Raw genomic sequence first — 24,399 nt, forward strand, 5'->3', positions numbered from 1 at the left:
TCTTCCTTATGCAAACTTTGACACTCTTTAAACTCCCTGAGCTGACTCCCCTAAAGCGAAAACCCCTGAAGGCAACGCTGACAAGCAAGCATTTAGTATTTTTCCAGCCTTTTCCCTGAATTGCAGAGCTATGACATCACATCAACATGATTGGCGAGTTGAAATTATGAGTGATAACAGTGTCCGATTCAAAACTACGACTATAATTTGCGGTGGAGTGCCCTTTATGTTTTTTCCACCACAGCAAAAATTCATAAAGCCACTTTTTACTCTGTGTCTTTAAGCCCACACACACACCCCTCACTGATGGATGCATATGGGAAAGTTTGGAGTTTAGTATCTTACCCGGCAACACTTAGACTGCAGAAGCACCCACCGTTCAATTAGCAGATAACCCATTTCACCTTATGAGCGATGATGTGGTGCAGTACACATGTGGCAAGCATGAACTAAAAGCTTGAGTTACAGCAGAGCTTAGAGAACCGTCCTGTCTATTACATTTATTATCCTTGATTACAGTTATTTCCCTTGTTTTTCATCATAATCATTCTCGTATTTAAAGAAGCTCGATTTCACTGGGGATATCTGATTAAATAAAAACTAAATAGAAATGGAAAACAGAGGCCGCCTCGCTCCATGCAGTGTAATATGAATATAATAATCAAAGAGATGAAGCCCACTGCCTGGCAGATAAGCATTTCTGGCAGCAGGTTGCCAATCACTGAAGAGACAATACACAGAGTCCCACATCAACATCTCAATCCAGCCTGATTTGCCTTCCAGAGCATCTGAGCTCGATGGCTCACACCTGCTGCCCCTTATTATTACCCAGCAGGCTGAAGACTGACACAGCTACCACACGAAGCACCGAGGAAGAGCGCTCCGGAGCACGAAAGTCCTGTGATACAGGTCGTCCGCTCTGCTTTTGCTTCAGATGTGATCATTTATTGAAGGAAAATCGGTGAATAACAAAGCCACAGCTGTGTAAATTCCACCACTGCAACGGTCGTTTGATTTCAAACTAATTAGTATTCCTTTAAGTGGGGCTTTGCCGCCCTCTTGTCATTAAAACGGATTTAAGCCAGGCCTCTCAGAGGATGCGCCGGAGGATGACGGAGTAATTTCTGCATGTCAGTCATCGTGGTGTCAGCGTGAAGAACACATCTCAAGGCGAACTTGGCCTTCAGTTGCAGCTGAGCAGCTGCTAAACCTGTTAAAGTCTGGCTTGTTTGGCTGTGCGTGTAAACGGAGTTGTGCGCTCTGAACTGCGGCTGAGTTGGGGCTTGACACGGCGCAGTTTGGGGGTCTCAGCGGTGCCGAGGCATTGTGTATTGTGTCGGGAGAGTGTTGTGGGTTTTTTCCCAGTGTGCCGCAAAGGGTCGCTCCGTGTCAGAGGTGAGCCTAGTGAATGGAGGCTGTGGGACCCCCTCCACAGTTGGGAGGACACTCTGCCCCCCCCCCCCTCCCCCATTGAGAGCACTGAGGCAGAATGCTGTAGGCACAACAAGAAGGGGACTAAAGGCTTTGTCTCTGGTTCACTGCCTTCAAGTAGGCTCGGGATTCCTGGCAACCAGGTTTAACTGCTGGAGCCTGCGTGCAGAGGGGAGAAGGCACAAAGGCGCTTGTTTTCCTCAGCTGATGTGCAACATCGTGGCCTGCTGTGGGAAACAAAGATCAGTCCAGACATCAGGTCTGGACTGATTGAATTTCTTACATTAGCATTTTCTGTTATGATAAAACTTTTCTCACTGTTGAATTATTCCGAGCAAACCCAAATTAGCTATAAATTTTTTTTTGGCCAAGTTTTAATGTAGAAAAAGTTTAAAGTCCACTGTGATGATCCAATTATCCTGCAAACCCAGGATTAGCATTAATCTGCTCTGGTTATTAGCAGGCACATGGCCTCTCCCCACAGCGTTTCCTCCGTTTTCCAGCCTTTCTCTTTCAGCACATACTCAAGCCTAGCGCTTTTTGGTATACGTCCTCCTTTTATAAAAATATACCTTCACTTTTCACGTTCTGTGGGTCAAAGTCGGGTTGTGTGTATATACCACCGTTATCCCCCTGGAGGTGTTTTAATATTGCTGCTACTTCTGATGTGTCGGACTACAGTTAAGTCTGCAAACTGTGCTATGAATTGGAATGAGACTACTATAGCTGGGGGCAGGCACAGCAACCACCTACATGTTTATCAGAAAATTAATCCTCAGACGGGGACTTGCACGTGTGTCAGATGTGAAGAAGAGTGAAGAAGGGATGCTGGAGATTCATGACATGCCTAATGACCTGCAAACTAGATACTGATGTGAGAAAGTACCTTCATTCTAGGTAGAAATGAGCATGTGTGTGCGTGTGTGTGCAAACGCAGCAGAGAAGCAGGAGGAGGAGACCTGTGAAATGAGAAGACCCTCAGGCTCAGATTCTATCAAAGCTCTCAACACATCCGGGAATCACAGACCAAAAAATTCCACATGACGTGGTGATTGAGAGCGGAACGGCAGCTGTGTGTAAACCCCGATAAAGTGTACTGACCCAGGCTGCGGATTACATGCAAGAAACCTCAGCTGTTAATAAAGTTTAGCGAGCCGCCGCTTGTTTTGGATTCGCTCCCAGTGTCGATCCTCCAGTAAATTTCCTGTAAGATTTAGCCTATAGCGATAAACCACGGATCTAATTTGTACACCCAGCCGTGACCTTCTTGGACAGCGTAGATCTGCGTGCAAGTCACACTGGGTCTGGTGACATGTTCTTTTGAGGGTCTGTGCTCATCTCTCATCAGCACTCAGACACTTTAAGTGGCTCAGCCACACTTAATTAGCCTCTTCTTCGCGACTCGCTGCAGCTTTTTTGCTCAAATTAATCTTCTCAGGTTAGCGCCTGGCACCCACTCCACTGTCTCTGACGGGAGGTCAAATTTATCCTCTGCTAAGAAATTACTTAGCTAAACAAGGGCTTCTTCATGCAGCCACGGATAATAACCTCGATTAATTAACGAGAGACTCTTCCTAATTAAGGTCTTACTCTGCGTGGTCCAACTGTGACCCTGTAAAACAAGCTGAAGGCGGTAATGAGTCATTTCTCAAACAGAACATTGCTTCTGATTTTGTGTGGGCATAGTGTGACGTGAGCTTCACAGAGAGAGCTCAGCAAATAGAAAAATAACCTTCTCCATTATTATCATGGTTATTGACCTTGGTGTCTCCTTCCTCCTTCCAGGTCAATGGAAAGGACCTCTCAAAGGCCACACACGACCAGGCGGTGGAGGCCTTCCGCACCGCCAAGGAGCCCATCGTGGTCCAGGTTCTGCGTCGGGCCCCTTACCCCAAAGTGGCCAACCCTGCCGTTGACACCCAAGTCACAGACATCAGCACCCAGACGGACATCACCCTCCAGCACATCATGGCCCTCACCAATCTGCCCCCCTCTTCACCCCCAATCTCAGAGCTGGAGGAGTATCTGCTTCCAGAGGAGTAAGTACCAGCTCGGTTTTTTTTTTTTTACTCAAGGAGTTCAACCTTGCAAGTTAGTGAGCACAGAACGGCACAAGAACAACTGGAGGCAGACTATTTCAAGAGTAGTCAGAGAACTCTTGTTTTAAATATAGAGAAGGCAGTTTATTCTGTAAATTATGTGTGGGACACACATTTGAACATTAAATAACTGTACATGTCAATGAAACTGTGTTGCTAACAATCTCTTCCCCTGTCACCGATTCAAAGTGTTCAAGTTACACATTAAACTAATCTCAAATTTGAGGTGGTTAATTAAACCGTCTACCAGTGGTTTTAAAAAAGGACACATTTGAAAGGGTCTCATAAGCCTTTATGTGTCGCCAGCCTTTCTGGACCACGTTTCTTCATCTTCTTAAAAGCTTCTTAAGCTTCTCCTGTTTCCTTAGTTTAAAGCAAGGCCAGCTGCAGTTAAGCACACTCACCCTCAGTTGCTAAAGACCCCTCACGCCTTTTTCACAACTTGCTTGTTCAGAAATTCCTTTTGCCAAATGGAGAAGAGTGTCGAAATCTTTGTTGTTAGAACTCGGCAGTGTTGGAAAGGTCATGCCAGTTTTGGTCACCGTCCAACGTTTTACCTCAAATGCTAATTGAAAGAGCTTATCTTGCTCTGCAGAATGCACCGCTGCGATCGTGTAACACCAGTGTGGAAGTTTGAAGGGAAAATGTCCCTGTCACTCACGGGAGATAACAGCTCCTCCGGGGCACGCAGCCACATTAAAATGATGGCCGTGCTCATTTGCACATTCTCAAAATGCATCTTTTGTTTCTGACTCCGTGTGTGTGTGTGAGCCCTGGAGCCTGGCTATACTTTCCACTCTGTGGCAGCAGGAGTCGCCCTTTAATGAATAATAGCGATTTAATTGATTTCCGAGACAAATTAATAACACGGCGTTAATTTGTGATTAGCTTCAGGCTGCAGTTTCAATGAATCTGATTCAAGAGTGATTTCTTCATTGAATTCTTATTACTTTCCCACTACTTCTCCATTTAATTTTCCAACTCTGGGGCAAAATTAAATCCAGATTGACAAACGCGTCACTACTTCTTGTTTCCTTTCCTAATGTGTGTGTTCAATTTGACTTCCACTCTTTTCCAATTTATCGTATTCTCTTTTTTTCCTTTCCTCAGGCATCCTCCTGGGCACGTGTACTTTGACCCTGATTTCCTTGAGGGTATACAGCAGGACATAGAGCGGGAGGAGCTGGAATATGAGGTAAAAACACCATCTCCGTTCTTAGTCGTCCACTCAATGAAGCTCTACTTTTGGGCAGAAGTGCATTATTGCTCCATAAGCAGACCTGAGGTCGTCTCGGCGTCTCCGCTCCAATGGCCTTGTTAGCGACCCCAAGCCCTGATATATTGCACTTATTGATGGAGCAGTCTCCCTATGCGGAGACACTGAGATGCATGCCAGACAGGAATCGAGTTGCTGGTTTGTTCCAGCAGATGCACAACGGTGACATCATTACTTATTAGTGACAGGGCCTAATAAGTCTTCCTCTGCTCCTACGCAGTGGAGATGAGGCCCAGCGGATAATTAGATGGCACAAGATAATAGGGCTGCGGTGATGAATCTGACGATGCTAACAGAGGCTGGAAGAGGCCACGATCAAACCTCCATCGTGCACCTTCGTTGACCTCTGCCAACCCTCGCTCCCCCTCTTATTAAACCTCAGGGACCACCTGCCTGATATTAATAATATCTGTGGAGGTGCTCTTGAAGAATGACTCTGCTTCATAATGTTTAAATTCACACAACAGCAAATTAGCGATTAAATCAAATCCGACAGGTTGACCGCTAATTTGTTTATATTAATACCAGAAGCTTTTTTGTTTACTTTACTTTTCTTCCCAAATCATATTTATTGTTTTGTTTAGTTGTTTTTTTGCTAGTTAAAATAATAGATTCACACAGTCAGTGTTATGAATCCTGTATAATATAATCCAAATTAATGAATCCTATAGGTATCCCTGTGATTCAGTTCAGTTTTATTTAGCACTAAATCACAGCAACAGTCACCTCGAAGCACTTTGTATCGTAAGATGAAGACCCCAACAGTCATACGACCCACTATGTTGCGCTTGGCAACATTGGGAAGGAAAAACTCCCTTTAAACAGGAAGAAACCTCTGCAGAAGCTGCAGGTATTTAATAAATCCAGAAGAAAGACTGCTACAAACAGCTAGAAGCAACAATCTAAACTTCTAGTGTCGGTTTCAGCCATTCACGAGGATCACCCCTGCTTACCATACCTCACTATAGCATCATATTTACTGAATAAGAATAGTCATCTAATTCTTGGTGTTTTCCAGAGGTTTTTCCTCAAAGATGGTCTCCATTTTTTAGCTGCGAGTTTTTTAGAGTGCTAACCCCTTTCAGAATCTGCCCTCTGCCCCCAAAAACGAGCGCTGCTCATATCTTTATCTGTATCTGTGAGATTACACGTGTTGACAAGTGAAAAATGGCACTCTCCGCAACTGCAGTCCACTGCATCATCTCTCATTCTGTCAGAGGGCTTTGTCAGGAGCCTGTGGCCTTGCTGCCTCCAGCTGAAAGATTCATTACAGAGATTGATGGATCACTCCTTCTCTGGTGTCCCAGTTTTGATCCCATTTAGATAGTCCTGGGACACAGACGTATAAATACAGTGTTTCTCTGCTCTATGGGCCAAAATAATTCCAGCTATGTAGGTTATTAATCTGTGCATGTGTCCTTCCAGGAGGTGGATTTGTACAGAGACAACATTCAAGACAAGCTCGGCCTGACTATCTGTTACAGGACTGACGATGAGGATGAGGCTGGGATCTACATTAGTGAGGTATGTGGCGCAGGCGGACAGCGATTTCTTTGCCTGTCGGCGTCAATAACGCTCACTTTAACTCACAAATGTAATGTGTGCTCTCTTTAGATTGATCCAAACAGCATTGCAGCAAAAGATGGCAGAATTAGAGAAGGTGACAAAATCATACAGGTATGATTTCGTGTGTGTGTGTGCATGTTTCTGTGATCTCATATCATGACAGTGAACAAAAACAGCTTTTTTTTATTTAAATGGCTCTTTCTGTGTCAATAAGATCAACGGTGTTGAGATCCAAAATCGAGAGGATGCCGTGGCACTGCTAACCAGTGAGAGCAACCAGAACATCTCCCTGCTGGTGGCCAGGCCAGAGATCCAGGTAATTTCACAAACTGTTATTGGTGTCAACTCAATAAAGGTTTTAGTTTGGAACCAAATGTGATTTCACATCAAATTGATTCAAATCTGAAAACAGCACTTGGACTTTGAATAGCAGATGGTCTTTTTTGTGTGTGTGTGTAAAACTTTGCATCTAATGAGGCGTCTCTTCTCTCCGCCGCGTCTCAGCTGGATGAGGGCTGGATGGATGATGACAGGAACGACTTCCTGGATGACCTCCACATGGATATGCTGGAGCAGCAGCACCATCAGGCCATGCAGTTCACTGCCAGCATGCTGCAGCAGGTACGCGCACATGTGCGCAGCGTGAAGAGCGTGAGCACGCACAATCAATCTCCACTAACACATATGTCCATCAATAGATTATGTCGGCCGAGCCCGTTCTGGCGAGGTGAACAGATGCTCCGCGGTTTCCAACTGTTTTTTTCCATTAACAGAAATTGTCTTTGTTATGGAGAACCTCAGGCTCAGCGACACAGCCTTTGTTATTCGTCCATTTGTGACTAAAAGTGCAGTGAATGCTCATAATTAAAGCAGATGTGATATTAACAGTTTTGCACATATTTGTCCAAATGTGAAAAACAGTTGTGAAACAGTTACGCTTATTTCTTCCCCCTGTGCGGGCTGTTTGCTTGTTTTGTTTAGAAGAAGCACGAGGAGGATGGGGGCACCACAGATACAGCCACGCTGCTCTCTAACCATCACGAGAAGGACAGCGGCGTCGGCCGCACGGACGAGAGCACGCGAAACGACGAGAGCTCTGAGCAGGAGAACCTCGGCGATGACCAGACCACGGCCTCCAACACGCTGGGCAGCTGCAGAAAGCTGACCTACAGCCAGGACACGCTCGGTAGCACCGACCTGCCCTTCAGCAGCGAGTCGTTCATGTCGGTCGACTACGCCGACGCCGACTTCCTGGGCATTCCGGTTGACGAGTGCGAGCGCTTCAGGGAACTCCTGGAGCTCAAGTGCCAGATGAGGAGCAGTGGAGCCCAGGGCCTCTATGGGCAGGGCGGTGGAGCGGTGGGTCAGGACCAGGAGGGTGTGGACAAGGAGCTTGAGATGCTCAATGAAGAGCTGCGCACCATAGAGCTGGAGTGCCTGAACATCGTCCGCGCCCACAAGATGCAGCAGCTGAGGGAGCAGTGCCGTGAATCCTGGATGCTGCACAACAGCGGCTTCCGCAACTATAACACTAGCATAGATGCTCGCCGCCACGAGCTGTCAGACATCACGGAGCTGCCAGAGAAGTCTGACAAGGACAGCTCCAGTGCCTATAACACTGGTGAGAGCTGCCGCAGCACCCCTCTGACTCTGGAACTGTCTCCAGATAATTCGCTCCGTAGAGTAGCAGAAAACCAAGCTGGGCCGTCGGGCTCCAGCGGCAGGATGCTGAAGCCCCTCCTGTCTCCTGTGCAGGAAGCTTGCAGCCCGAGCCGGAGCAGAAGCTCATCCAAGGATCCAGATGGAGCACTGCAGGCAGAGGGCAAAGAGAGAAAGCCCGGAGAGTCTAGTAAGAGCGGGCGAGGCTTCTCTCAGCCGCACTCACCTTACAAGCACGCTCACATCCCCGCCCATGCCCAGCACTACCAGAGCTACATGCAGCTGATCCAGCAGAAGTCAGCCGTAGAGTACGCTCAGAGCCAGATGAGCCTGGTCAGCATGTGTCGGGATCCCATTACCCCCAGCGACCTGGAGCCTAAGATGGAGTGGAAGGTGAAGATCCGCAGCGACGGCACACGTTACATCACCAAGAGGCCCGTCCGGGACAAGCTGCTGAGGGAACGCGCCCTCCGGATTCACGAGGAGCGCAGCGGTATGACCACAGATGACGACGCCATAAGCGAGCTGAAGATGGGCCGCTACTGGAGCAAGGAAGAGAGGAAGCAGCACGCGGTGCGTGCCAAGGAGCAGAGGCAGCGCCGCGAGTTCATGAAGCAGAGCCGAGCCGACTGTCTGAAGGAGCAGGCCACCCTGGAGGACAAAAAGGAGCCGAACATCATCGAACTCAGCCACAAAAAGATGATGAAAAAGAGGAATAAGAAAATATTTGACAACTGGATGACCATTCAAGAACTTCTCACCCATGGTACCAAGTCACCAGATGGCACGAGGGTGTACAACTCCCTCCTGTCTGTGACTACGGTCTAAGTCCTGTTCAGGCCTGCTAGAGGAGAAGAGACTTGAGTGTAATGGTCTGTACATAGGACTCTAACAGCTGGGGTACAGATTCCTGCCTCGTTCAAGGTGGCAACACGTGTAAATAGGAAATAAACACCTTTTCTGTGTGAGCATTTTCCCCACTGCAGTGAAAAGAGGGCTCCTGAAACAGACCTCGAGTGAGTTGGATTAGGAGACCGTGTATGAGGAAGATTTTGGAAGCATAATTCAATAATCTCTTCTACCTTTGTGCCTGCTTTTTTGAAGATTTTTTTGAAACACAAATACAATATTTGACTTTTTGGAAGGTTTTGAAAGTGTGTAAAGACAGTGTGCCATACATTAAAAAGCCAGCATTTACACTATTTTACATTATTTTGTTCGTACTATATATCTCTTCAGTATTTTTGCTGTAATGTGTACGTAATGCTTTTACCAAAACAATATTTTCCTGCGAGGTGAAACGCTTAACCTTTTCAAAAGGACTTTTTGTAAATTAAAAAAAATCCAACTTTTGTATCAAATTCACTTTGTTGTTTTGCTTTCCCTTGAATGGTGCTGATCTCCCAAAGTTTAAAGCCACCAGCGATGTACCGTCTGTTACATAATGTAGAGAACATCATAACGTGATATCACCATGTATGTACGTATATTTAGAGAAAGACATTTCTCACGTTGCTGAAACTGAAATGTCTGTTTGTTCAAGCACACACTGTAGTTGCTTTGGTAGGGTTTCATGTATTGGTCAGAATAACAGCTTAAGCAAATCTTTAGTTAACCACCCAATTTGATGTCTTGTAAAATGAGAGAAATAATAAATTATTGTTTTATATATGACGAGCTTTGAAAACTTGTGAGAATTTTGTCATTTATAAGAGATGTTGTTTATTTCCTTCTGGCATTTTAGCATTTAAGTATTTTTACTCAATAAGGGGAGGTTGGACCAAAGTAGATGGTGCAAGACTCCAGTCAAAATATTCATGTCGATTAAGGTTTTTGAACCAAGTTTGAAAATGCACAGAAAGTGTTTTTGTTCAAAGACATGAAAGAAAACGGGACATTTCCACACAACAGTACGTGCTACTCCCTTTCTGGCTCTTACAGGTGCCTTTCAATAAAAAGTTACCATTTGGAAAAATTAACGAGGCATCTTTTTTCTCAAACTAGAGCCTGGATGTTCCCGTCCTCATGCTCGTTTTTGTCTCCCCCTCTTTTTTTCCTGTGTAGAGCCAGTTCTCTACACAGCTCTCTTTGTGGAAGCAAAGAATTTTTGTTTTGGTGATATTCTTTATTAAAAGGTCCACTAATTAATAACGTATAGCAAAAACACTCTGACAAGAAATGTTTTGTTAATTTTATTCATTTATTTTTTAGTTTTTGAGGTTTTTACCGATGGGGTATTGTCGTTACCCCACCACACGGGCGGACAGGTTGGTGGTGTGGAGATCAAAGTTTGTGAAAACAATAACTCAACAAAAGGTGATGTAGGATTTTGAAAATCCTACCATAGATCAGTCTACTAAAAATCTCAGACAGGTTTGAATCTCAGTGACGTCGAGGTCAGAGGTTGCATTTTCCAAAAATCGTGTTAAAGGAAGTCACGTAGGATTTTCAGATTTATACCACACATGCATCGGCTAGAAGTCTGACTGGCAGCACTACGTTTGTTCTTTGTTTAGTTGAGTTTTTTGGTTTGGAGACTGTAACCTACAAAGGCTACAATAGTTTGTTTAAACAGCACATGACTTTTATTTTATTTAAAACATCTCAGCCCAACCTAATTTCTCACCAGTACAGAGTGATGTTGCTACAAATCTGCTCCTAAAAGCTTGAGTAGCTATTTCACTAAAGTTGTTAATGATTTGTGAACAATGCGTCTGTTAGTCAGTAACTGTAATTTACATTTTTCCTTGTGATATTAGCGATGATAGTGATAGCATTTTGATGTTTATACAAAGAGTATCAGAGACATTTCAACTTCACGGCACACAGCAGTGCATTTAGGCTGGAGAGCTTAATAATCCATCAGATCTCTCAGGCTGCAACGCTGCTGAATTTCATTCAGTTCAAATCCAACTTTAAATAGATTTCTTTGCTGTGCTGCTTAGTCCGTTTCAATATCTCGAGTAACACGTTTTTGATTTTAGCATGTGGTATCAAAGGCACCCTCCCTCTCTTGGAATACATTTTTTTTTTCAATCTAGGATGAAGTCTTACTGGTATCACAGAAGCATCCATTCATCTGCCAGCCAGTAGTAATGATAGCAGAAGTCCTGAGGCAAAAAGTGTTTTGGCTGTGTCTGCGTTTCATATCAGAACCCAAGTAGGGCAACAGCATGACAGGCTGGCATTAACATAAAACAGTCCAGTCAGTAGAGATCCCTGCTGTCCAAGTCTGACAGGGCTCAAGGTTGACAACAAAGATTTACATACTGACAGCCTTTTCTACATATCTCACAGTGGCTTCCCTCCATTATCTTTTCCTCAGCCAAAGAAAAGTGGTCCATCAGCTCGTAGCTCAGATCTGATGGGTCGTTTCACGCTGTCTGTAATGCTGGCAATAAGCTTTGTCTTATGGTGATGTCCCCATGCTGGGCTGATGGTTTATTTATCTGACGCCGGACTCCTACCATCTGTTACAGAGACCTTGTCGCCTCAGTCCCGTATGATCCTTCAATTATCAGCTCAGCGCCTCGTTACCGAGGACAAAAGCAGCTCACCCTCTGCTGATCCACTTTGTCGTCACCTTAGTTGTTCAGTGCACCGTTGTTTTTTAATGAGACGACAACAACAAGGGCAGGAGTAACATGCATTTAACGTGTTTACTCACAGATGAGTCCATTTAAAGACTGATCAATTTGAGGGTTTGGACATTCAATATGTAGATATTTTTACTTTAGCAGGTCAATTAATTATTGTGTAGGGTCTGAAAGTGAATACTAGAGCCCATTTTCCTGCCATTTGAACTCTGTTCGCTTTGTTAAAATGTAGATATTTATTCAGTTGTAAGCTGTTTTGTGCAGCAAGTATCTAATAAACATACAGTCTTGTCTGATGAACGTAGACTACATGATTTAGAAAAAATACTGAGTATGTGTGTTTTCGCCACTGTTTCTTCCAAAGCTATGACACCTCTGGCACAGTCAAAGCAGCTGGAGGAGACTTCATCTAAACAATAACTTAAAGAAATTTCTTCCATTTGGGTTTAGATATGCAAACATTAAGCTTGTTGTGCTGGTCCCAAGAGATTTAACAAATATGTATAAAAGAGTGCTCAAAACTGCAAACAAAGGTTGTAATATCTTCTTTTTGTTAGGGGATCAAATATTCGTCAAGCTCCAAAACTTCATATATACCCCATAGTACGTCCTGCCAAACCCTGCTTAGTCAGTGTGTCAAGCTAACAGAAACATGCACATCACTGTGATACTGATACAACCTAATGATACCGATTATCTCTACATCATGACCCCTGTTGGTGGAGGTGGGGGAATATATGGGGGAGCAAATGAACATTTTGTCCTCAAATCTCATGTTAAAAGCAAGAAAAATGTGCAGACGTGAGGATTTGAACAAGTTTGACAAGGACCAAAGGTTGGTGGTTCAATTCTTGGCAGCTCCAAAGTAGCGCCAAACTTGGGCAAGATACTGAACTACAAGTTGCTCTCTGATGCATTCATTGGAGGCATCAATGTGTGTGAGGACTTCAGGTATAGAAAAATTGCTTGGAGGGATTGGGCGAATGAAGCTTGTATGAAATGCTCGAGAACAGTAGAAAAGCAGTATAAAGGAACAAGTCTATTTACCATTGGTACTCCCTGATGGTTGTCGCCTCTTTCAGCAGGATAGTTCACCCTGAGGTGTTGACTTGGCCTCCATATTCCCCAGATCTCAATCAAGTCGAGCCTCTGTGGGATGGGATGGGCTGGACGAATGAGTCCAATCCATAGAGGCCCCTCTCACAACTTACAGGATTTACTGCTATCATCTTGGAGGCCAGCTACAGGGTTGTTTTGGCAGCAAAAAGGGGCGGGCAGACAGGCGGTCATAATGCTGTGCCTTATCGGTGTACATGTTCCTCCCTTCTGTAGCCTATCACAAAAAGACTGACTTAAAATTCCTTTATGAACTGGCAGTGCTGTCTTCAGTTTGTATTATTAGTCAGTCTGGATAGTTCATGAATCTCTCTCGTCTCCATTCTCTATCTGCATCACTTATGAGGGATGATTATGATAATGAGGGGTGCAAGCTCAGCCTCTCCCTCTGTGTCTGGTAGAGTATAATTGATGACTCCAAGCTCTTTACGCTTGACCGAACCCAAGCCTCGTGATTTATGTCTGGGTACAAATCTCCGTGCACACTCTTTTAATAGGAGATAACAATGTGGCTGGCATGCAAGGCAAACTATAAGATATAGCATCAATTCTGGGTTGCCCCACCACCAGCATCACAGACTCCTTGGAGATTATCTGATCACGTACCTGTTTTGCTACCTCCATGTGTTTTTATTATCGTTGGGATGAAAGTGTTGCTCTTCCCCTCCCCACATGGTTTGACAGTCCAGTGTTTGGCTTGGACTGAGGGACTCATCAGTTTAAATGTCAGCGTGGAGAAGAGGCCGACATTCCAGTGCACTTACCCATTAACTGATAAGGAGGCAGCTCCTCTGCTTCCTGCGAGCGCTGCCGATCCCAATGCTGTCTCACTATGGAGACGAAAATGGTCATACCTGCTCGATAAGTCTGGAAACTCCACCTCAGCTTGCCAATATTTACAAGCAGACTGATACTGCCTCTATATGAGATTTGACACATAACAATAGAATTCATCTCATTCACGTCTTGCCAAAAAAGAACACACACACAAAAACCATGTACTTGACCTACATTAACATGGCCAACTTTTTCCATCTTTTTGCTCGGTGTGACGATCCTCGGAGGCACGGCATCGCTCCAGCGAGTTCAGCATGTGCTGAGACTGTGTTTGCACATGTTGGATTAAAGAGAACAAGCTGCTGGATAAACAGGAAGAATCGCTGAACCACATGTTTGTGTCTCAACATCAGTGGAAAAAAGGGAACGCTCAATTGTCGAATCGTGCCCTCTGGGACTTTGATTTTTCACAATAAAACTTAAAACTAAAACCCCAAAAGTACTGCAGATGTGAAACTGGAGCCCAGCAACATTTTTTGGTGCTTTTCTTTTAAATTAATAAGTAGGCATCCGTATTGAGAGCGATTGTTCTGACCTTGACTTGCATGACTGATCATTAAGATTACCGCGCTAACCCTGGTAGATATTAAGAAAAGTGGATTTATGGTTTCATGTGGGTTCTTTTTTAGTTATTGCTACTATGTACTTTGACGGAATGACCTGTTTTACCATTAACTCATATGTAGTTTTTTTGACATGTGTTTGTGTGTTGCTTTTAAATGCATTTTATCACTGCAACGCATCTGCTGTGAAATCATGCAGTAGGAGACAGTCAGGAGAGATGAATCACTCTCCATACGGTGGACAGTGATCGGGTACATAAAAAGAATAATAAAATCCACAAGGATGTATGTCATTTACCTCCTCAGGATATGAGCTCAGACAGCATCCAGGAACCTGACAGTTTGATTTCGAGCTCTTTTCCACAGTGTATCCTGCCCCCCTCACCCCTAACCGGTGGCAGCAGATGCATCCCCCTCCCCGAGCCTGGCTCTGGTTAAAAGGGAGTTTTTCCTTCCCACTGTTGCCAAGAGCTTGGCCATAGAGAGCTGTCTGATTCTTGTGTTTTCTCTGTAATGGTGTAGGGTCTTTACTTTACAATATAAAGTGCTTTGAGGTCAGCGTTGTTGTGATCTGGCGCTATATGAATAAAACTGAATGGAACTGAACTGAAATATGGGAACGGATGTTAGAATGTGTGCTCACAAAGCAGTAACACCTACATTTTATTAACTACAAACATAGACGTGAAGTTAATTCATAATGAGTTCATTAAACTGAATTATAAGACGCCCTGGAGAGGTTGCCGATCCATTGCGGGGGAAACGCAAATAGGCAAACATTTACGCTCACAACCACACTGATGGCCAATTTAGAATCACCAATTAACCTAACAAACTGGAGCACCCAGAGAAAACCCACAAACTGCTCTTTGAACCCGGGATTTTCTAGCTGTGAGGTGAGTCGCCCCATCACTCCCACACACACATGCACTTTTTGTTCTCCATGCTAATGACATTTGTAGGGAATTTGGAAGAAACATCATCTATTCCCAGTGTAATCATTGGTTTATCTCTTATTATGTGACTTTAAAAAATAAATTTACATTAAAGTGACATAAAATGTTCGTTTTGTTCAAAAGAATGTGTCTAAAAGTTCATACAAAAAGTATAAACCTATCTATGCATATCTATATTTTATTATCTATCTATATTTGTTTTATTGATCCACCCACCTCTGTTGAAAAGCACTGCAGTAAGAATCGCAGTCCCCCACTTTTAGAGGCTCAAAGGGACCTGGATAATTGACAGAGAAGCAGTTCCATGGTCAGGTGAGACCAGCTCCCTCATCATTCAGTGGCAAACTGGGCAGATAATAAATCTGGAGTTGGTTCAAATTGTTGAATTTGTGTTATTTTACATACGAAAACCTAAGGAATTGTCTCTGTATTGAGACTGAAAATATAAGACAATAAAATATAAACCTACTAAAGAGACAGCAAAAATGTTAGAAGTGGCCAAATCAGCAATGTTGTACTTTCTTAAAAAGAGCAACAAGTTGCAAACTGCTGGTTACACTCAAGATTAGGAAATAAGATCAGATCTAGCCAGAAAACCAAATCCATCCAGTCATGAAAAAAATACTTTGGAGGGATGAAACCAAGGTCATCTTGTACCAGAATGATGGGAAAATGTGTAGAAAAGGAAAGGAACAACTCACGGCCCAACACATGATCTGTCAAACATGGTGTTAATAAACTATTATGGACTGGTCATGTATGGCTGCATGGAACTGGATGACACAGATCGAAGGATGAATTCTGATGTATACAGAGTTATACTCTGCTCAGATTCAGCCAAATGCTGCAGAACAGATCAGCCACAGCGTCACAGTGTAGATGGATATTGATTCAAAGCAATCTGTAAAAGCAACCTGGAGTTTCTCAAGGCAAACAAATGGGTTTTCTTCAATGACCAAATCAGACGCCTGATCTCAACCCAGTACAGCATGCTTTCCAGCTACTGAAGACAAAAATCAATGCAGAAAGTCCCATAAACAAGCAGCAACTGAAGGTGGCTATAGCCTTAGCAGGTCATCTCAAGGGATGGAAAACGGAGCATTTTGGGATGTCCATGGGTTCCAGACTCCAGGCATTCATCAGTGAAGACAAAGGAATTTCATCCAAGTCTGTACATATAAATTATGTTAGTTTAGTATAAAATCCTCAACAAATTCTTACTTTACTTGGTTAGCTTTAGGAAAACATTGTGGTTTGGGTTGAAATATGCTCCTTTCTCAGCACGAAGAGTGGATGTGGAAAGATAACACTAACCCAATGTGTTACCAAAAACAAATATATTAACAAGTGTTCATATGTAATGATTTAGGAGTGACAGATCCTCTTGCTATTACTTAAAGCCATAAATTTTACATGCTTGGAATGAAAACTAACTTACTCACACAGTAAGTCAAAGAGGCTGACGAGAATGGAAGGCAATATTTTGCAAAACCCTGGATTCTTATATAAAAATCCAGCAGCAAGACAGGGCTGTCAAGAGACTCGCAGAGAAACAGGAAAAGATAAAAAGTAAGTTGTATGGTTTGAGTCAAAGAGGGAAGGAAGAATATTTTGAAAGGTTCTTAATTAACTCTAAGAAACCTTCACCGGGGTTTGATACAGCTGCACCGTGGCACCATCACTGCCTGCTGCTCCTGCTTCTGTCTTCAAGTCATTTCTTTGCACTTTTGCTAAAAGGTCAGGACGGGCAATAAGGCAGCAAGTTCCCTGTCTGCTAAAGCCGGTGTGCCACCTAATCTTCTCTTTAATTAGACAGACGGCCGGCAGAAACAGGACTGACTTTCAGAAGTGACATCTACTATCAGGGGTTGCCAATGAACCTAGAAATATAATTTCTTCATTTAAGAAAAAATTCAGAACTTAGAATGAAACACTGTATTATAGCTTTTGGCCAAATGAGAGCTTTATAATGTGAAATGTATCTTTGCTTTCCATCTAACAGCCTTTCCTCTTCTGTCCTTTGAATGAATACGAAATGTGGGCCAACTCTTTGAATACTAAAGACACATTAAATTCCTCTGAGTACGTTTTTGACCCTTGCGTGGTCTTGTTAGCTTCAAAGGCCCCTTTTCCTGTGTTTTGTTTATGGCCCGGCAGAGCCGTAACTCACTGCAGCCCGTCCTCCCACAGCCGCTAAACTATTCTCTCCGCACAGTTTCCTGGGTCAGATCGCATGAACCTCTGTGGCTCCCTTTTCTGCAGATTTATTGGTTGACAGCTAATTTATCCATTATACACATTCCAAATTATAGGCTTCGGTCAACAGGATGGCGGCAAAAGAGCAAGGATCAAGAGAAAGAACGGGAAAGACGAGCTGTCCACCACATTACCCACTGGATCCGAAGGACTCATCTCACCCCTGAGCAGGGCCTGATGTTTGCAGGCTCAGCCAGTGAGGTTTTGGCTTTGGAAGGAATCAGAGCTTTTGATCATTGCCTGAGTCATACTTGTTAGAGAATCTCTACTTGTGTTTTTCTTCTATCACCCACTAACATTACTGATATCATCTTCATGCACATTGTAGTAACAAATGCAAGATCATTCATCAGCAGCTCCGGGGTTCTTCATGACCCTGGAGCTTCTTCAGTGGTTCTTGATGTTATATGGGGGACAAGCGGGTATAATGTCCAGTGACTAAAGTGTTAATGCTCCCCACTCCATTCTAGATGTTCAAAAAACTTTGTGTGATAGTTAGGAAGTTAGGAATAGTTATATTTGCAATAGAGAAATGTTGACATTTTTGCCATTTTCGCCATCAGGTGGTGAACACCTGATTAGCCCTGAATGATAAGAAAAAAAGGAAGAACGTGCAAATTAGTGAGGTTTAGAGATGCCAGTAAGTGTATTTTTTTTTAACTTGACCTAGCTAATTAGCCTCAGTTCCACCTCCCTGCAGTTCTGTACTTGACACCGAGGCTTTAAAGTTTCATCTAACCCTAATAAACCCAAAAAAACAACTAAAAGCATTTATCAAAAGTCAGCAAACTCTTTTTCATTTTTGTCAATTTTCCTTAAAACCAAATTTAATTTAAACAGCTATTCTTGAGCGCTATAAAGCTTCAGATACGACCCTCCTAAAATTCTACAAAGAACTAACATTCTTTGCAGTGCTACGGCCCCTGAAATAGAAATTAGCAAATCTGATTCATGAAACTAGCTAAGCTAACAGCTATTCATGAAGCTAGCTAAGCTAACAGCTATTCATGAAGCTAGCTAAGCTAGCTGCCCTCATATTACTCCTGGGTCGAGCAGTTTGATGCAGGTTACAGGTGGAGGTTTGTCTAAACGTTTGTCCCTGTACAAACTATTGCTCAGCAGGGTAGGTATCGATGTGTAACCACTTCACTGTCTATTGTACTAAAAAGTAGAAAAGTAGACCCCCAATACTCCAGTGTCACAGTCTTGCCACTGTAGTCTGTAGAGGCTGTTAGCAAGCCTTTAGAATTTCAGTCTTGTTATGTCAAATAACATTGTTTGATCAGGTCAGTTCAGAAAGTGCACTTTGAAGGAGTCCACAGATACAGTAACTTTGTCTTGCCAAAAGACAATTTAGTCACAAGTACCATACAGCTTTGAAAAAACAAAGCCTTAAATATTCCAAACTCCCAAAATGATTGATGAAATAATGATGGAATTAAAATCCACCCCACTCTCCATCGTTAAACACTGTTGTTTTTGTTCTCTTAGGAACTATGCTAGCATTTGGCTTTGATTCTGCACATCTGCGAGCTAAACCAACAGCGCCACTGTACTAAATGAAATGGCGGGAAAAAATAAAATTAATCTGTTCTTCATTTTCAAAGCATTTCCCCTCCCACATTAAGAAGCACTGCAGTAAAACAAGTAAGAATTTCAGCATGGTACGAGTGGTTATTGAGAGACGAGACATCACTTTAAATTCAGACTGTTGAGTTTACATTTTAAATTCAACCTCAAACAGAAAATAAGCTAAAAAGAGAAAAGTGTGTGTGTGTGTGTGTGTGTGTGTGTGTGGTTTGCTTATATAGGCCGTTAGCTTTTATTAATCTCCTCTGAAAGCATGAGGTAAACCTGAAGTTCACATCTTTAGAAAGGTTTGATTCTTTTAATATTTGCACCCTCCATCTTGTGCATTCATTTATAATGTATATGCCATGTCTCAGTAATTCATGTCCCGTACACGTTAGAATGCAGCTCTCTAGACCTTTCCAGCAAGCTCAGTGAGTCCTGCCTGTTGATTTAAAATAGTGACAGGAGATCTATTCTTGTGTTGAAAGCACGCTGCTTGTGGCACGGGATTTTTGTTTTTTTCTGGCCTCCCACAGCAGCAGTTTTCAGCCATGCATAGCATGTTCTCTCAAGCTACATTTCAACTTTATGTTCTTCCAGCTGAAGCTTAAAGCAATAAAGCTTAAGTGGCCACAACAGAGGAGCTTGTGTTATTTAGCTGTTTTTGAAGGCTTCAGACAGAGAAATGCTGAATGTATTTATTTTTCAGAGCTGAAGTGAAGCGCGCACTCAGTTTGTTGCTTATTTTTGCTTTTGGCCATTAGAATAATTACTATATGTCTGTTTTTTTGCATGGACAGGTATCTCAGGCAGATCCTCTCCCATGTGCCTCTTCACTGTGGCCAAACAATCCATTATCATCCTCATAAAGCATCCAGGCAACCTGCCTCCTCAGCCACAGGACGCACACATGCACAGACCCACTCAGAGGCAGTATCACCGCATACACACACACAATCGCTATAATTGCACCTTTATTAGTCTCCCATTCACACTTTTTACAACCCGGCGCAAAGAGCAGGTCGCATCTCTGGAAATGGCCTCTAAAAGCACGGGACTGTTATAAACAAGACCCTCCAGTGCCATTAGGCTGAGTGGCTCAGGGAAGCAGGCAGGCCCTATGCTGCCAGCATGGTGAGTAAAGTCAGTAAGTGTACTTCATAGGAGTGTCACATGCAGAAAGGCTATCAAGGAAACTTTTTTCTATTACACTGGATGGCCCGTGATGCTTTTTTAAGGTAAAGAACTGGATGTCAGCTGGTGGCATCTTAGCTGAAGTGCTACAGATTGGACCGAGAACCCATCAGGGTCATAAGAAAATCATAAAATTCTATCTATGTCCATCTAACCAGGATGTAGCACATCCTAGATGATGATTTTAATTGTGGGCAGACCTCCACTTCTATAAACATGCATATAAGACATGGGTGCCCCATAGCAAATATGGTGGTTGCACGGAAGCAAATTATAGATTTGTAGTTATGGCGCTAACAAAATACAGCCTGGTTGCAAGTGAAGGAAAACTTTGAAAACATCCACTCTGAATGAGGAAAAAACGTCATGCTGGATATATATACTGATATACAGACTAAGTAATGTGTTAGGAACAAACAAATAGAAAATAAAATGATCGACCTACAGAGGGCAGAATTCAAAGACATGTCAGTGGCCTTCACTTGTAAAACCACTCCTGTTTTGGGGGTTGCCCCCTCTATGTAGACTTCTCGTGAGCTTGCAGTGTACGACCAACGTTTTTCCCATGAAAGGTTTACCATCCATACATCACACCATGTTTCTGTCTTTTTGTGGGGTTGTGCCACTCCAGGGCGCCCTTTAGTTAAACAAGTGGCCCAAGTTTTCTTCAACAAATTGTTTTCAGTTTTGTTTCTATGACTTTTTGCCAGTAACACCCCATGTGACCTTACTCTGCAGTGCCTCTCTGGACTGCTTATCAAATATTGTAGAAGACAGCTCAGGTCGTCAGGCACAGGCCTTCAGACTGTTTCAAGTGTTACATAAAAGATTTGCGAAGCTGCATCATTGTTGCTCAATATTTCTCAATATTGCAGTGTCTATGGGACTAAGACGCACAGCTTTCAAACATAAGGTTAAGCGCTTCAGTACGAGTCAAATCGACAATCTCTTTTTTAACACTGACCTGATTTTCCCCAGCCAGGCTCACTGCCAGCATTTTATCACCAGCCATAAATGTCACCACTTCACATAATGTGTAATGTCCTACAATTTCCTGCCTTGGCGTTCTTGACAGGACTTGAAGCCGATCAGAAGGATGATGCTGAAAGGCGCTGACACAAATAGACTGGCTAGATCAAAGCATTAACCCCATATACTGTCGCTTTGTGATGATGCCATTCTGACAGCAAAGTGGAAATTCAAACAGCAGCCACCTGAGGATGGTGCCCTCAGAGTGCACCGCCTCCACGAGGAGTTGCATAAAACTCCACTCCGCAAAAACCCCCAGTCTGGGCATCAATCCCTACCTTTTTCAGCACACCCATTCAGGACATTACATAGTATTTCTCAGTGTCTGCACTTTGCTAAGCGCTTCTTGTGAAGTCTGTCTGGAGGCCTCCTGTGGTTGAACCAAATCCATTTTTAGATACGCCTCGTGTTCTTGAAATACGGAGAGACTTTATGTTTTTTTTCCCCAGCGACTTGTCTAGTCTGCCAACACACTGAACAGAGTCCCACCACTGCTGCTGCATGCCGTTTTGACAGAGGGGTTCAGAATGTTAAACCCTGCTGTGCATCAAATAATGCAACCTGACATTGACACCAACCTGCAGACCAGAAAATCTACACTAACTGTTTACAGAAAGTCAAAAAGACACCGAACTAGCTACAAGCAGCATATTCAAATAAAATATTTGAATATGCTGCTATCAACACATGGGAGTTGATCTGATGCGGTTCTCAAACAGGCGTGATAAATGCATCGGTAGAAGGAGGCAGCAAACACGCTGTCTGGCTGTTAGACGGTGAAGAAAAAGACAGCTGTGTCATCTTCATTCACAAGCAATCGCAGACTGAGCACCCACAGAAAGAAAATTAGACGGGCGAGGGTTCATTGTGCGGACAGCACTGGATGGAACTGAAAGGGGTCATGATGATTCAAGGCAGTGTATTAGGAGGCATACTGACTATGTCACCATGAGCAGCAGCAGCGAGAGGACGAGGGGGAGGAGGGGGAGAAAGAAAACCTGGGCTGCATTCTGATCTTAGAGGAGGATATAAGCATGTTTGGTCTGCCTGCGAAACTAAACAGTACCCTCTATTGGATGAGACGGAGATTGCGTCTGCCGGTCTCTTACTGGTCAGGAAGGACGTAGTGATGCTGACACTGCTGCTGCTCCATCTGTGAACTTTCAATCCTATTGAGCCACTCGCATGCTCCAATCTGTTATAATGACTTTCAAAAGACTCGGTATATTTCTTCTTTTAATCCTGTCTCTGTCGCTGACTGTATCCAACGCTGAACTCCTTCCACTTAACATGACGACTCAAGGGAACGATTATGATTTGACAAAAACTTCCAAAGACACCCCCAATCCCCAGTGGGGTGCAGAGTGGGTTGGATTTTAATTTCATAGTTATTTTACTGAGGAGTTTGATCAAAGGCTCCACTTTATTCGCTCCACCTATCACTCCAACCTCTACATAAACTCTTATAATTACTTGCTAACAACAAGTCTGCCGGCAGTGAGACAATTTACACCATGCGAAGGGTTTCGAAATATATATTTTTTATCTGAAAGGTGTTTTCTTTTCTTTTATTCCAGCAGTTTAAATAATGCTAACACTAATGGTAATACTACTACTATTGTTGTTATTATGACTATTATTGCTGATTATGTGAGACAAAGTTTTTACAGGGGCTTTGTGATTCATATAAAATGAATCAATAGCCTGTAGAAGCACTAGTATTTGAGAGTAAGGGCTGGACTGCTATATCTTCATTCATCGTTTTTTGGCCTCACATTTGACTTGAATACTTTGTTATACAGAGGAGTTCTTGTTTGAGTCGATGACTGCAAGTCGCCCAAGTAAATGAACCCAAATCATCAGGCCTCCGCCACCGTGCAGGACAGTTGGTATGAGGTCTTTGTGTTGATATGCTTTTGCTTTATCCTAAATGTGATGCTGTTCATTATGACCAAACAGCTTCACTTCAGTCTCAACGGTCGGACAGTATTGTTCCAGAGGTCTTGTGGCTTGTTCAGATGCAAGTTTGCAAGCTTAAACCATGCGACCAAATTCTCTGGGGAGAAGACGCTTCCTGCTGGCAACCCTTGGCAGCCGTACTTGTTTTGTATTTTTCTGTACTGTCATGAAATTTAACATGGTAAATGATTCCCTTAATATCTGAGCTCAAGGGCAGGTTGCCATTTGGGGTGAGTAAAGTTCAAGTATTTTATTAGTGTGTTGCTTAACATTAATTACCAGATAAATACTGATGCAATTTGCTAATACCAGCATTTGCTAACAATAAAAGGCTCCAGTCTCACTTTTAGCTCCAAAACTCATAACGGCAGATCTTAAAATGCTGACATTGATGTTTCAAACTGTCAACAACCAATGGGTTACATGACGGTGGTTATTCCAACATTTATATACAGTCTATGAGAATAACATATGCACTAAAGAGTAGTTATGAAAACCACAAAACCTATGAAAACTGCCATCTTCCTCTGTGGACAGCACCTGCCATTCATGAATCTCGGGTCAGATTAAAAATCATCTTGGGTCAAAGCTGTGTTTAATATCCCTCCGGATCTGGCATTTGTCTCCCTGGAGACTAGTCTTCAAAGCCCACCGTTTAATCAGAGCTGCACAGATTAATGCAGTCCGCTCTTTATTTCCTCTGTGAGCCTGGGTAAATTTCAGCAGTGAAGGCAGCGGCAAAAGATGATAATATGGACATACAGGCAGAAGCATCTCTTATTCTTATGGGTTTACCGAAGAAAGAGAGGTGAAAGGTCATCTTTATTTAAAAGTCAAAGGTTTACTCCTTTTTATATTTCCATTGTAGCCATAGGCCCAGAAATGCTTGTGAGCTTTAACAGAAAACATGTCTTTAATATCTCCAAAGTCAAACAGATCATGTTTTTTTCCTCTTTTATGTAAAATGAAAAATTCCATCCATTTTTTAACATCATTATCCAATTCAGCGTTACAGTGGGGGCAGGAGTCTGTCCCTGCTCTCACAGGGCAAAGAGGAAGGGTACACCTGTGAACAGAAAACATGATTCTTGTACTTGGCCTATGAGGAACCTAACAGAACTACAAACTACACTTCGTACACCATGTGCGCATGATGGCATCAAAGCTGGACATTAAAGTCGACCGCTGCGCATGTAACGGAGGAATAAACCTAACAAAGCAACTGCTGGAGGAACAGAACAGCTGCATTTCATTACAGGCTGTTGTCATGCAGGCTACGTGGCACGTTTT

The 24,399-nt window shown here is 43.2% G+C and overlaps 1 protein-coding gene across 2 annotated transcripts in view; it reads left to right on the forward strand.

The window, feature by feature from the left end:
- The window catches only part of pdzrn3b (PDZ domain containing RING finger 3b), a 100,208-nt gene extending 90,490 nt beyond the window's left edge, over positions 1-9,718 (forward strand). For both annotated transcript variants that reach the window (XM_085273040.1, XM_085273041.1), the window contains 7 exons: positions 3,217-3,470; positions 4,641-4,725; positions 6,232-6,330; positions 6,421-6,483; positions 6,587-6,688; positions 6,877-6,993; positions 7,354-9,718. In XM_085273040.1, coding sequence (XP_085129166.1) covers positions 3,217-3,470; positions 4,641-4,725; positions 6,232-6,330; positions 6,421-6,483; positions 6,587-6,688; positions 6,877-6,993; positions 7,354-8,859 — 2,226 coding nt within the window. In that variant the 3' untranslated portion in view covers positions 8,860-9,718. The remainder of the gene's footprint in view (positions 1-3,216; positions 3,471-4,640; positions 4,726-6,231; positions 6,331-6,420; positions 6,484-6,586; positions 6,689-6,876; positions 6,994-7,353) is intronic.
- Positions 9,719-24,399: the final 14,681 nt, after the last annotated feature.

Source organism: Mchenga conophoros, linkage group LG5 (assembly GCF_057382185.1).
Source record: "Mchenga conophoros isolate Kocher_MC1m ecotype Shallow Benthic linkage group LG5, M_conophoros_male_GT1.1, whole genome shotgun sequence".
Classification (NCBI taxonomy): domain Eukaryota; kingdom Metazoa; phylum Chordata; class Actinopteri; order Cichliformes; family Cichlidae; genus Mchenga; species Mchenga conophoros.